Source organism: Apis cerana, linkage group LG4 (genome assembly GCF_029169275.1).
Source record: "Apis cerana isolate GH-2021 linkage group LG4, AcerK_1.0, whole genome shotgun sequence".
Classification (NCBI taxonomy): Eukaryota; Metazoa; Arthropoda; class Insecta; order Hymenoptera; family Apidae; genus Apis; species Apis cerana.
In genome coordinates, this window is record NC_083855.1 from 12,914,058 (window position 1) to 12,928,716 (window position 14,659).

At 26.3% G+C, this 14,659-nt stretch overlaps 4 protein-coding genes across 21 annotated transcripts in view; 2 read left to right on the top strand and 2 right to left on the bottom strand.

Moving 5' to 3' along the window:
* The window catches only part of LOC108000824 (ubiquitin-ribosomal protein eL40 fusion protein), a 56,967-nt gene extending 56,596 nt beyond the window's left edge, over positions 1-371 (top strand). For all 11 annotated transcript variants that reach the window (XM_062074551.1, XM_062074552.1, XM_062074548.1 and 8 more), the window contains one exon: positions 74-371. In XM_062074551.1, coding sequence (XP_061930535.1) covers positions 74-270 — 197 coding nt within the window. In that variant the 3' untranslated portion in view covers positions 271-371. The remainder of the gene's footprint in view (positions 1-73) is intronic.
* On the bottom strand, positions 362-5,592 carry LOC108000821 (polyphosphoinositide phosphatase). 8 transcript variants are annotated; one of them, XM_017061429.3, is made up of 14 exons: positions 5,293-5,550; positions 4,984-5,209; positions 4,435-4,599; positions 3,551-3,932; positions 3,224-3,467; positions 2,917-3,112; positions 2,637-2,835; positions 1,949-2,527; positions 1,769-1,881; positions 1,391-1,631; positions 1,107-1,322; positions 862-1,044; positions 611-779; positions 362-539 (listed from the first exon to the last, which is right to left on the bottom strand). In XM_017061429.3, the coding sequence occupies exons 1-14, from the start codon at positions 5,371-5,373 to the stop codon at positions 447-449; spliced, it is 3,087 nt and encodes a 1,028-aa protein (XP_016916918.1). In that variant the 5' UTR covers positions 5,374-5,550; the 3' UTR covers positions 362-446. The 8 variants fall into 8 exon arrangements, with proteins under 8 accessions (XP_016916918.1, XP_016916917.1, XP_061930513.1 ...); XM_017061428.3 differs by having other exon boundaries at positions 3,224-3,470; XM_062074529.1 differs by having other exon boundaries at positions 3,224-3,470; positions 5,265-5,550.
* An 818-nt stretch (positions 5,593-6,410) lies between these two features.
* Positions 6,411-7,563, bottom strand: LOC108000820 (uncharacterized). The gene is made up of 3 exons (XM_017061427.3): positions 7,258-7,563; positions 6,756-6,899; positions 6,411-6,673 (listed from the first exon to the last, which is right to left on the bottom strand). Exons 1-3 carry the CDS (start codon positions 7,330-7,332, stop codon positions 6,536-6,538), a joined length of 357 nt encoding a protein of 118 aa, XP_016916916.1. The 5' UTR covers positions 7,333-7,563; the 3' UTR covers positions 6,411-6,535.
* Positions 7,564-8,174: 611 nt separating this feature from the next.
* On the top strand, positions 8,175-14,414 carry LOC108000881 (uncharacterized). The gene is made up of 3 exons (XM_017061561.3): positions 8,175-9,322; positions 9,507-14,154; positions 14,238-14,414. The coding sequence occupies exons 1-3, from the start codon at positions 9,138-9,140 to the stop codon at positions 14,247-14,249; spliced, it is 4,845 nt and encodes a 1,614-aa protein (XP_016917050.2). The 5' UTR covers positions 8,175-9,137; the 3' UTR covers positions 14,250-14,414.
* The last annotated feature ends 245 nt before the right edge of the window (positions 14,415-14,659 follow it).

Sequence of the window (14,659 nt, forward strand, 5' to 3'; positions counted from 1 at the left end):
AATTAAGAAAAAATTAATTTTTTCTTTCATTTCATAGTCCAGAATAATAATTATCTTTTCTCTTTTTAAACAGAATCCACCTTACATCTTGTTCTTCGACTTCGCGGTGGTGTAATTGAACCTACTTTACGTATTCTTGCACAGAAATATAATTGTGATAAAATGATTTGTAGAAAATGTTATGCACGCCTTCATCCACGTGCAACGAATTGTCGTAAAAAGAAATGTGGGCATACAAACAATATTCGACCAAAGAAGAAACTGAAGTAAACTATATACTTCTACTTACTAATTTCTACTTACTCATTTTACAAATGTATCTCTTCTCTAAAAGATGGTTTTAATAAAACGTACATAAGAATGTGATTAAATTTTTTTATTGCCTTATTATATCTTAATTTATATGAATATATTTATAAAAATAAAACAAATTTAATTACATGTATTTAATTTGGATATATTAGTTTTAATAACTGCTGTTGTTTTGTGTAATTTTCGTACAAATTAATATCATTCGAATTTGGTAAAGAACCACCTACCTAAATAATATATATTATTTTAATGTTGTATAATTGCTTTCTATATTGTTATAATAACTTATTATGCTTACCTTAGCTCTTTTAACATATTGTTCGTATATATTTATATTAGATTTCTTTACCGTCGGTAATTGGATTACAATAATTTTTGCTTCAGGAAATGATACCTGTTGAGTTAATTTTAATCGTACTTTCATGTAATCTGAGGGATATGTTGCATTACGTCCAATCAATGCAAATCTATTATATAAATATTATATTAATACATAAAAATGCATTAAAATAATATTCTATGATATTTATAAAAGTAAATTATTATTACCTTTTATACAATATCACATCGTTTCTTTTAGGATATTCAGGTTGAGTACCATACACTTCTTTCATAGATGGAAATAATGATTCAAAAGATGTAAATTCTGAATTTTCCTTCGAAATAATGAGCTGAGAATCATTATTATGTTGATGATTTTCATCCTCGTCTGAACTTGAATCATCGCTGGAACTATGAAATATCGTGCATTAGAATTAATATCTAAAAAATTATTTATTTGATTTTTATATTACCTTGCACTTGACGTCGTACTACTGGTACTACTTTGACCAGTCATTGAAGGATTCTTCATATTTAAATTTTTATTACCAGTTTCTTCTCTTCTTCTACCTGGTCGTATTCGTACTACAAATGGACTAAAACTAGTTGTAAAGTGCGGCATAAAATCTCTAACGGAATGACTAATTTTGTATGCGTAAACTTCGGAAAGTAAAGATAATTCATATGGCCTGCAAAAAGTAATTCAAAATTTTTACATGAATTATAATATTATATTCACATCACAAAATTTTGATACCTATGATAATCATAATAAACATCGATCATTTCTTCCATTGAGTTTTGAACTTGTATTATTTCTGAACATGTTTTCGTTATTTCATTTAACGCGTATGGAAGACACTTTAACACAGTATTATCCCACCATTGAGTTAAAAGCTTTGTTCTACGAGAATAATGACAAGCTGGTTTATGATGAAGATAATAATCTGTTAGAAGTTCCCAAATTGGAGGTTTTCCTTCTTCGGGTATAAATAAACCTGTAAGTAATATTTGTATCGATATATATACATATAACTACATAAATCAATATATCTGTATCAATATCTATATATAAATTTTATTTACTATTTTTATCTTTTTGATTCTATTTGATTATATATATATATATATTTACCTAAAAATAAATTAATTGTATGTTGTTTTTCCTGATCACTGAACGTATTGCTATAATATCTACTAAGAGTTTGCATAATATCATTACCCTGGCTAGTCCATGGTGCAGTTTTTCTAAATCATACCATTAATATATATTTCTATTATGATTGAAAAAATATATAATATAATACGATCTTACCTATAGGTTTTTATTCTATGCACTAATTGAGAACCACCATATTGTAATGCTAATGTATCACCATGATCTTCGTATAATTCCTCTAACATTCTTACACAATCAGAGTCGAATTCTAATTTAGGAGATTCCAATACACCTAAGGCGCACAATTGGAATCCTAAAGCACATTTTCCTATTGCAAATTGAGCTGTATTTGTACGATCTAAACAATCAACGCAATTTGTTCTAATAATACCAGTTTGTAATGTACCCTTTTTATCAAAGCATTGTCTTACTCTATTTTCCATATAATTTAATCCATTATGTTTATTTTCTTTGATGAACTTAGAATTAATATCACAAGTATGAGACAAATCATTATTATTCTCACTTAAAATATTTGTATAATTTTGAACATCATGCATATTGAATGAGAAAATCATGTTTGAATTAATTTTGTAATATTTTTTATTATAATTAGATTGAGGGGAAAATAAATTCCTCTGACTATAATATGGACTTTGCGATTGAAAAATACCAGTTTTTAAAACTGCATTATGCGCTATATTTGCCAATCGCGCCATAACATTAAACTTTTTTCTAAAAGATTTATATTATTATAATTTATACTTTTATTATATTTTTATTATAATTTATAATTTATACTTGATATTTTTATTTATTAAAGTATAAAATAATGTAACTATACCTTTTGTTCATTCGAGCCATATCAAAACTTATATATTGAATATGATGTTCTGGAGGTAAAAATTGATTTAAATATTTAACAGCCATGCATAATTCTTCACTTAATGTACTTTCATGTTTTTTTTTTTCACGTTTTTTAACAAGATTAAGAATTATAATAGGAGAACCATACCTTCTTAGAAGTTGATTAAAATGTGCACCTGAATTTTTTTTTTAATAATAAAATTTAATTTTTATTGGAAAAAAATATAACTTAAATAATAACTTATTATTTTTCATACCTGCTGTTTCTACATAAGGATCGGCTAAATCACAAGTGATGGTAGGTTTTGGAACCATTTTACTAACATCCTGGCTCCAATGTCCAGGAACTGATCCACGCATTTGAACAAAAGAACTAAAACGACCTTTACTTAATGAACTTACTCCAGAATCATGGACAATTTGCTCTGTTTCTACTTCATTTGCAACATCTCCCTTCATTAATAAAATTATTTTTCAATAATAATAATTGGAATATATATACATACATACACACATATATATATACATATATATAAAATATATATAAAATTTAATTATATATACATCAAAATTTGCTCCACGTTTCAAGAATCTGGTACCTGCATACTTGTTACTTCTTCTGGCAATAATAGTTACATACATAGATCTTCCAAAAATACTAACATTTGATTGACCAATAAAACCATGTGTAACATATAAAATCCAATCACGATGCAAATCTTTTTCTACTGGTTTTAATAAATGTGAATTCCATACAAATCGACGATGTGGGTTACTTCGTATCCCATAATCAACATATTTTTCTGTACTGCTGAAAAAATATATACATAGATAATCAATATTATTAAATATTTAATTTTTAGAAATTATTAATTAATTATTATAACAAACCTATTATTCAAATTTTTTTTAAATGCCCATATATTAAAAAAATCTTCTGCATCTTCAGCATCACTATTGTCTGTGTGATTTAAATCTTTGGCATTTGTATAAAAAATATCAGGTTTAATATGTTTTGGTGGAGTCATATTATTTTGTAAAGTATGAGTTAAGTCATAAGAATAACTAAAATAAAAATTGCTACTAAGGTCTATGCTTTGAAACATCTTTACATATCTTTGTTCATCGGGATGAAAAACACGAATAGTATCATTTGGAATATAGATCATTGAAGTATCCTCTATTTTATATATTGTATGATGACCAATTACAGCCACTTTACGTCGCTTAGTAACCAGAATTATATAATATCCTTCCAAAAAACGTACAAAACCTAAAAAATTAATTTATTAATATTAATTATTTTATTAAAATATAATAAATAAATTTTTTAATTTTATATATCATAATATATCTAAAGTGTTACATATATAGCATGCATAATTTTCTAATATTAAGTAAAATGACATGCAAATTTAATTTTATATTATACTATGCTAAAAACATATTTGTGCTATAATATATCTTATACATAATATTTATATCGATGTAATATTAATATCACAATTCATTATATTAATATATATCAAGAAAATTTACTTTAATACAAAAGTTTTTAAATATTAAATTCTTAATTTTATAATTTATTATAAAGAGAAATACTACTGATAATAATTATTATCACATTTACAATATATTTTTATTTTCTTATTATATTCCATATAATATAAATTTAATTGTATAACATTTAAATTTAAGTAATCATTAAATACTTTGTTAAAAATTATTTTATTTTGAATGACATTTGATTGAATATTAAAGTCAATGGTCCTTACCAAGAAGACCAAAAGCTGGTATTAGACGAGGAAAAATGTCTCTCTGCCACATTGTTTTCCAGGTGAATTTAGTTTGAGTTGGTTTATGCAATGGTTTCTGACATTCTTGGTGTTCAGATTCTTTTGATACACCATTGTCAGTTGTAGATTCTTTGTGAATGCTGCCTTTGTTAGCAAGCAAATATGTATATAGAAACTAAGTCTTATATAATGTTTCAGCAATAGTTTTATTCCAGTATTACTACATATATATATATATATTATTTTGTATGTCCAATATTAGAATACAATCAACATGCATATCCAAAAAAATAAATCATGCAATATAAAAAAACTTAAATTATATTAGCATTGCAATATAATTGTATACTAATAAGAAATACAAAGTATCAATATATGTGTAAAAATAATTATTTTTTTTTTATATCTTATATAATTATATGATATTCATAATTATTATAAAATATAAAAATTTTTAATATTGTGAAAGCAAATATGTGCATTAAAATTTTATATGAAAAAGAAATAATTAAACAAAATACTACGTACCAATAATTCCAAAAGCTGAAACAATTCTGGCAACTCCACCAATATTATTTCTTTGTCCAGCACGTGTACGGTTACCCATATCTATCATATTTACAAGATCCTTTATTTCATCTTGAGTATATTCTCTTTTATCATCTACAACAACTAATTCTTTAGATTCCATACGATCTATTTTCAATACTCGAAATCGTGTTAAAGTATTATTTGATCCCATCAAATAAAATCTCTGAAATGTACATGAATAATATATATTTATTTCTAAAAATATTTAAAATACTTACTTATAAAATATTTATAAAACAATCTTACAGATTTTGTTTCATAAAGAGCGATCTTTTGTATAGAAGAAATAATAGGATGAAATACTACAGTTGAAATATTTTCATCCATTTTGAATAAATATTGATTTATAAATAGTAAACTTTTTTTTCAATATTAATATGATAATAATTTTTTTAAAATTCTTTCCGTATCAATGACATTTCATATAATCACAAGATTCAATCAATCATTGACAACATGCATGCAAAATAATTACGCGTCAAAAGTAAGAGAAGGAGAGCAAATAGTGGGAGAAAAATAAAAATTTGAGAAATCAACGCCATCTCTAGGATGCCGCAAATAAAACTAAGATAAGATAAGAAAGACGGATAAAGAAAATTATAAGAGAAAAATAAAGAAAAAATAAGAATTAATTGTCAAAGAATATTCTTCGAGTATTCTACTTTATTTTATTTGAAGAAATATTTTTAACATTTAAAAATGGCAGTTCTTGTCTTATAATTTCTATCCTTTTTACGAATTTTATTTACGTCACTTTGGAAAAGATTCTGATTTCAATATTTTTATTCTATCTTCGTCTTTCTCTTATTCTATTTCTATTATTTTTTTTATCTATATTTATTCTGCAAAATTTATATCCTCAAAAGACTGTTTTCAATATCCGATTAATTTTATTCTCTTTTTTGCACATGTAATAATTAAAATGATTAAAACATCGATATTTTCTTTATATTACAAATATATGTTTTCTTTATATTACAATATTTATAAATATAAATTAAAAATATATAGAAATAAATATCTTTTTAATAGCATTATATTTAAATTTATTTTTATGTAATAATTAAAAAAAATCTTATAAATTGAAATTATTTTCTTTATGTTGCAATAAAAAATTTTTAATTCAACTCATATGTAAGTATTTATAGCAATTTATAAGTATAATTTAATATATATAATTAAATGTTATCTATTGATCTAAATGATTTATTTTATATATCATCTACAATAATATATTAATAATATATACTTATAATTGTGTAAAAGACATAATAAAGTTTTAAAATTGTTTTATATAAATAATAATTTGAATTATTATACATATAATTTAGAAAGAAAATTTAAAATTACATATAATTAATAAATAGATTATAAACATTTAATTATTTATTTATAATATGACTTCAGGATATAATTACCATAAAATAATAATGTACTTTTTACAATATATATTATTTCTATACATTTCTATATTAAACATAGAAACATTTTATCGAAATTTCAATCGAAGTTGATTTAAATAATATAAATTAACAACAAAACCAAGTAAGGTTGTTGCAACAGTTACACGATAAATTATTAGATCTGATGTGCCTCGTAAAAGAAATGATGGTTTTGATAAATCAACCTATAATTAAATATATAATTTATTATTCATTATATTTACTTTATCAATATAATTTTGTTAAAAAAATATATATTATACATACCTGCCATTCTTGTTGTAATTTTTTCATTTTTGGAGGTATTGTAGATTGATGTCTAGAGAGAGAACTAGATGTAGATGCTATCTTAGTTTTAATAGAATCAAACATCATTTTTGGTGTTTCTATTTTTTCTAATGGTTTTGGAGACTATAACATAAATATTAATTATTAAATATATTTTATATAATATTATACAATAATATTACTACACATTACTACATATTACACTACAAATCACATATATACAATATACAAGTATTTACAAAGTATTTAATTTACACTTAAAATTTTTCATACAATATTTTTACACTTTTGTTACATATATTATATAAAAGTATAGTTTCATTATTTAATATTTAAAATTCCTTTAAAATATATGATAGAAAAAATAATAATATGTTCTCTATAATATTAAATCTTATTAATTAATAAATAAAATGAAGCATTTGATTTTCAATTCTATTAAAGATTTTTAATAGAATAATTTTTATTGTTAATTACTCACTAAAGGATAAAGAGCTTGTAATTGGGTGGATTGTTTTAAACGACCAGTAAAAGCATTAAATTGATGGAACGACATTTTCTCCTTTTACGTAACTTACCTGTTCTTATAATGGCGCTTATCCGTACTCGTAGTGATTTTCGTACTTACTTTCTGAAAATAAAGAAAAATATGTAGACCTATATAAAATCTTAATGTAGGTTGGTAGAATGCAGGTTGGCCATTTCACTAAATTATCTCAAAGATTATTTTCCATTTATTCAAATATTTTATATAAAATATTAATAATATGTGATTGTGTATAATTTATGTATACAATTTAGTAATACAGCTTATAATTAGATTATAAAATATAAATTATTTAATATGATATTATTAGCAATAATTTCTCTTATTACATTTTTATGATATAATTTTAATTTAAATTATATTAAATTTATTATATTTTATATATATAAATTAAATATTCCTTTTATTTCATTTTATATCGTATACTAAAACTATATCTAGTGATTTGTATATAAGAAATGATTCATGATTAGAATATTCATATAGACAATATGTTTATTTAAAAATATATATATATTTTTGAAGTTATTTTATTTTGAAATACTGTTTCAAATAATTTTCAAAACTATTTTATAATTTATAATATAAAATGTAATGAATTAATGTAATGAATGTATAGATATATATATATATATATATATATATATATATATATATATTATTTTATGAGTTTAATATATATTATTTATGATTTACTTTTATTTTACAAATATAATAATAATTAATATATATATATATAATATATAAAATATAATATGTATATATACGTACATATATATATATATAATATATATATTATTACACATGAATTGACATATATCATAAAATGTTTTGGTTAAAGTTCAGCCAACATTTTTTATAGTGAAAATAAATACGATAAATAAAATAGAATTTTATTGATGAAAATATGACTAATTTGTTAAGTCATAGAATTAAGAATATAATCTTAACCGATAAAAATAATAAAAGAAATTATCATTTCAAAATTATTAATAATAAAAGTAAAAAAATATATATTATAGTCAATCTCTTTATTCTTGTCATTCAGATAAATTTAACCTACTTATGTGAAGACATGTAACTATATTTTAAATATAAATTATATTTATTAACAAAAGTGTTTGAATATAATTTTTTAATGTGATTTAAGAATTTATAATTGTATTCAATATTAATGAAAAAAAAAATATAATTTTTTCAATGGTTATAATTAGAAAATTCTATGAAAATGATATAATGATATAAAATATATATCAAGAATCAAAATATTGGTTTTATATAATAAATAAAAAATGTTTAATAATTTTATATTATTAAATATGCACATCATTTCTTAATATATATATATATTACTTTATTAATTTTGTCATATTAACAATTCTGTTTTACCGACGAACTGCAAACAGCAAAACATATCATGGCTGAATATGGTGGTTTTGTGATGAACAATATCTTGAGTTGTGTTAATAAATTTTATGCTATAAAAAATAATTAATAGTGAAATTTGTGACACAATTGTGAATAAATTTTGTACAGTGCTCTTTATATCTATAGTATTTCATAGCATTCATTGTATGTTATAAAAAAGTATATGATAATTGGAACAGAAGACATTATTACTTTCTATCTCTATTAGTAGAAATTATAGAATATCTTACCATCTTTATAACATATTGTTATAAGTAATTGTGTAATTATAATAGCTCATATCAAAGTCATATTTCTATTTATGAATTTTCAAGTATCAATTTGATGCTTATGGATTTTATGTGTAAGATACTCTGAATTCTGTGATACGTAATAAGTAAAGTCTGATGCCAAAGCTACGAAAGAATAGGAGAATTGAAACTAGATGGGGTGTCAAATATTATACAGCAGTGAAAAATGCTGTTTTTATAACACATAAACAGCCTTATGTGCCAACAGTACCACCCCCCTCTTTGAAGGAACATGTTCCAGAATGTGAGACACTATATATGTGTACACAGTGCAAAGACTGGTGAGCTTATTAATACATTTATTATTTAATATACTTTTTTTTTTCTAAATATTGTATAATTATTATTATATAAAAGTGGTGTATATACGAAGCAATAAATTATAATTAATTTAATTTAATTTATAATAAGATTAATTATTAATAAGAAATAAAAATTTAACATAGAAATTTCGTTTTCTATTAGCTTCCATTTTCGAAGCAGTTTGGAAGATCATATTGCAAGGAAAAGTTGGATATTGGGATATTGGTGTCAGCATTGTTTTGCGACCAATTGTAAACATAGTTCTATAGAAGGTACATTATGTTCAACATGTGTGCAATCAGATCGTGAGAAACGTTTATACTTAAGAAGTAGAGGTTTACGTAAAAGTCAAAAATTTGGGGTAATAAGAGTCTTTTACAATCAATGTCAATTTTTTGCACATTTGAAAACTCATAATGTAAATTTGGTATACATGGGTGATTTAATGTTAATGCCTATACCGACAAATATAAATGATTGGAATCCCGAAGTAGATGTAACTTGTGAAGCACTCATGGAGCATACATTTATAATAAAAGTTCATATAATGGATTGGTTAAAAGATAAAACCATTAGTAACAATTGGTGGCAATTAGGAGGAGATAGCAATAATCCAGTTACTCTTATTCTGAAAGGTTATAAAGGTCGATTTCACTTTAAGCCATTAGAAATACCGATAGATGAGCAGTTTTCTATTTTAAATTCTGTCTATTCTACACCTAAAAGTAGTAACATGTATTCCGATATTGAAATACTTGATTCTGTTGAAAATGTTGATAAAAGGGCGAGTCCATCTTCAGATACCATAGTCTCCATCTCTGATGAAAGTGTGATCGAAAATGAAGACAGTCCTTGCACGATAAACGATATTACTTTTGTCGATTGTGGGCCTACATCAAAGTGTTTTGAACCTGAAATTCCATTAAATACTAAGAAAAAAAGAAATGTAACAGTTTCTGTAAAATCAATGCAAGATTCATCCGCTACTCTTCAATCTTCAAATATGGTTACTAATAAATTTAAAAGGAATAAAATAACACAATTAAATTGTATTTCACCCAATATGGTTATGTCATATGGCAATACTATGATAACACCTAAACGCGATGTTAAAGATTTATCAAAATATCCTACTAATAAACAATCTTCATCGAAGAATCTAACGCATAAATCTAATAACAGTACACCGATTAAAATAATCACAGAAAGCAATATCGTAGAAATAGACTCTGACAAAAAGATGAATAAAACACTCCTCAATAATTTATTAATAGTGGAACCATTATCTAAATTGCAATCTGAGGCATCTCGTGCAACAAAAACAGATACATGTAAAAATAAGTTAGATAAATTTAAACAAAATGTACACTCATTAACTGTCAATTCTGGTCAAAAAGTTGTCACGTTTCAAAGCAAAAAGCACGTTGATATCAATACAATTATTAACCAACTACCATCTCATATAATCAACAACAAAAAGATTGTTTTTATAGGACAAACTTCTGATAATGCAACTGTTCATAATAACAAAGAGTCACACTCTAAAGCAGTAGTTCATTTAGTACCTGATGATAATGAGAAATTGTTAGAAATGAAAAAAAATCTAGAAAATGAGAAACTGTTGCAAATTAACAAAGATTATAATAAAAGTGTTTCTAAATCGAAAAATCAAACTGAGGCCAATAAAAGCAAAGGACGAGCTTTATCGAACAAGATTGTGTATCAAAATGGGCGGAAATATATTATTAAACAATCATCAGGTTCCGCTAAAAATTTAAAAAGTACGTCGAAGGGAGCGGCGATAAAAGAGGTTGGAGGAACGATGCAATCAAAATCTACAAATGGTATTCCACCATTGATACCCTTAAATTCCACTGAAATAGAAAATATATCGAATCAGGAAAAAATAAATTCATTTAATAATAATGATATTTCCCCTTTAACACCTTCACCATCTCCGTCGGAATTATCAAGTAGTTCTAGTTGCGATGTTAATTCTAAACAATCCTCTTCGTCGGTGAAATGTTCTCAAAAGGCCGATGTATCCTTTTTAAATATTGAACATAAAGATATTGGCATAGATGTACAAAATACGAACAATTCGTTTGAAAGTTTATCATTCCATAAAGGAGAAGATCAAAACTTGTATCTCGATGTAAAATTTCTTAACCAGAAACCAATTTATACTATTGTTGATACATCTACCATGATAACGAAATGTAAAGAGGAAATGTTAAATGAATTTTTTCATCTTCCTTATTTCGAACTAAAGAAACGTTATGACCATTTGCAGGAAATCGGGGAAGAAATATCGAGAGTGATGAATTTCGTAACCGATAACGTAATAAAAGAAAATTTAAAAGCCGTTCACATCTTGCAAACCGTATTGAAACATTGCATTGATAAGTGTACCGAAACAAGCGATGATACAGAGGAGAAAGACATACCGTTAAACGAATGGGAATCCGAGTATCGACAGACGAATGAAAAACCTATTTGCAAAGCGTGCAATAAAATTACAAAACCCAAGTATTATATTCCAGGATTTTCGAAACCTGCGGAAAACGATATTTATTGTTCTTGTTATAGGCACGTGTGTCACAAATGTCAAACCTACCAAGGTAATTCGACGCGTTTCGTAGCTCATCAAACTTTTCACGATAAAGAAAAACCGTATTTATGCCCCGATTGTTATCGTAAATTTACGACATTTAAATCGTTAGAGGTTCACACGTGGACCACTTGTTTTCATACGCTAAAGAAACGCGTTCTCGGTTGCAAGGTTTGCGAAATAGATGGTTTTCAAGATATGGAGTCTGTCGCTAAACATTTTGCTATTATGCACAGTCACAATAAAATAGTTTGCGATAAATGTTACATCGTTTTACCCTCGTATTCCGAATACATAAAACATCACAAGGATAAACATTTGGATGGAGATGATTATCACCCTATAAGGCTGGTATTGTGCAAAATTGGACGATGCATCGTACGTTGCGAAGATTACATGTTGCACATGGAGAAGCATCTGGTCGTGCAAAGATTAATATGGTTTAAATGTCCATTTTGTATGTTTATTCACGTAGAACCGAAACGAATTATGTCTCACTTGCAAAGTGGGCACGTAACACGTTTAAAGGAACTTATAAGTCACGAGGTGTTGTTGAACGTTTTGCAAGTAGAAAACGCGGCAAATTTGTTGAAGAGTAATTTGCAACAGAATAAATTCACGAATGCAAACGCGGAATCTTGCGAGGACGGGACTGTTATGCCTAAAATTATAAATGCCAGAACTATCACGTCCGAGGTATTCGAAAATGGAACGACTCAGGGAACGAGCGATCAAATGATAAACGAAGACGCTGCCCAATGTTCCAAAATCGTTAATTCAGAATTTTCTGTAAAACTGAGCAAAACTGTACCGAAGATACTCGATGTCAGATCAATGGCCGACTCGGTATCGGATTGTTCGAAACACGAGGAAACTGAGATAATTGCGACAAAATTTACAAAAGCGAAGGAGGAGAACGAAGAAATGGAACAAAACAAGATAATCAAAAGGATTGAAAATTCGAGGACGGAAATTACATTGGAAGAAAATGTAACAAATACGATAAAAATAGAATCCAAAGAAAGAAACGATTATACGCGGGATAATAAATCGATTTCGGATATACTGGACGTTAAATCGTTTCAACGGGATATTGTTCCAAAAATGATCAAAATGCAAAGTACGAACGATACTTTGAAGAAAGAAATGGAAAAAATGAAATCGACCGGAGTAGAGACGGGAGAAAACGAAACGCAAGTTCAGAAACAATGCGATGAATCGATGTTGAAACCTCCTCCGCTTGCTAGAATTCCTTCACACGTGTTCGAATCGAATCGATCCAAGAAGATTGGACAGTCGACCAAAGGAGGAAAAACCGTATTTTTACGCAATCCGAAAATTCCTCGACGAATTGCTCTAAACTGTCCAACCAATTTGAACGAGACATTCAATTTTTCGTGCCATTTATGCGGAGAATTAATAAATACATCAAAATCGATTATAAGTAATCACTTTCAGAATAAACACTCGCAAGAGTGTAAATTATCGACGATCACTACAAATTTGTTACGTATATCGCCAGAATTCATTAACGGGGGTTACAAAGAATTGTTGGATAACAAGAAACGCAAATCGGACAATTCTATATCGAATGCGAAGAGAAGACGACGATGGAATCCAAAAAAATATACCGACGGGAAGCACGCAAATTTTACGGGACTTGGATTGTGCGTAAAACAAGTAACGGCTGAAGATAGCGAGGGTAATTTTAGATGTAAAAAATGTGATCAACGTTGCTCGAATATGGCAAATTTGAGAGAGCATATAGCTTCTAATCACAGAATAAAAGGCCGATATTTGGTGTGTTTGGAATGTGGGGATAATTTTGTGGTTGCACCTAGTCTGCAAATGCATCTGAAAGCGTTTCATGGGATAGAGGATCCTATTACGTACATGACGCAAAATACGTTGTACGCTCCTGATAACGTTGATGATCTCGAGACTGGAGGGAAGTCCATCGAAGCGAATCAGTGTCACGTTTGCATGGCCGTTTTCGAGGATAAGGCAGCGGTGGATAAACATCTTCGAGTCCATGGGATGGCGTTTCTAAATCGTAAGAGGATAGAAGCGCAAAATGCTTTGAAAAGTCCGGAGAAAAAAGGTGAATTGGAGGAAGAAAAATATACCCCGATTAAACCAAGTCCAAAAGAACTCGTTCGAAAGGATAAACCAGCGGAAACCATATTAGAAAAAATTACTGTAAGTCGTCGGGTAACGTAAGATTATATATTTATTTCAATTATTCATAATTAAGCATCGATCTTAATTGTTTTTCGTTTCAGGCAACTATATAGCTAATGGAGGCACGATTTTCAAAAACGATGTCGATCAAAAAGTAATACACGTATTTAATAATTTCTAGTTTTAATGAATATGATCGTGAATCTGTGATTTTAATGTTTTTGTTTAAGCAATGAAAAAAAACCGTTTCCTCTTTTTATAGTAAAAAATAACAAAAAGTATAATGTTGTTAGTCATTATATAGTATAGCATCAAAAAAAAAAAAAATGTAACTTTGATTAATGCTCAGCTCGGTATACCTATTAACACATTGCGTTCTTCAAAATTCTTTTTTTATTATTACTAGATTTATTATCGCATAGCTCTGTTATTTTAAAAATAATAGTTACATGCTTATAAACTAAACGCAATGTGTTAATTTGCTTAGATAACATGGAATAGAACATCTTTGTAAATATATACA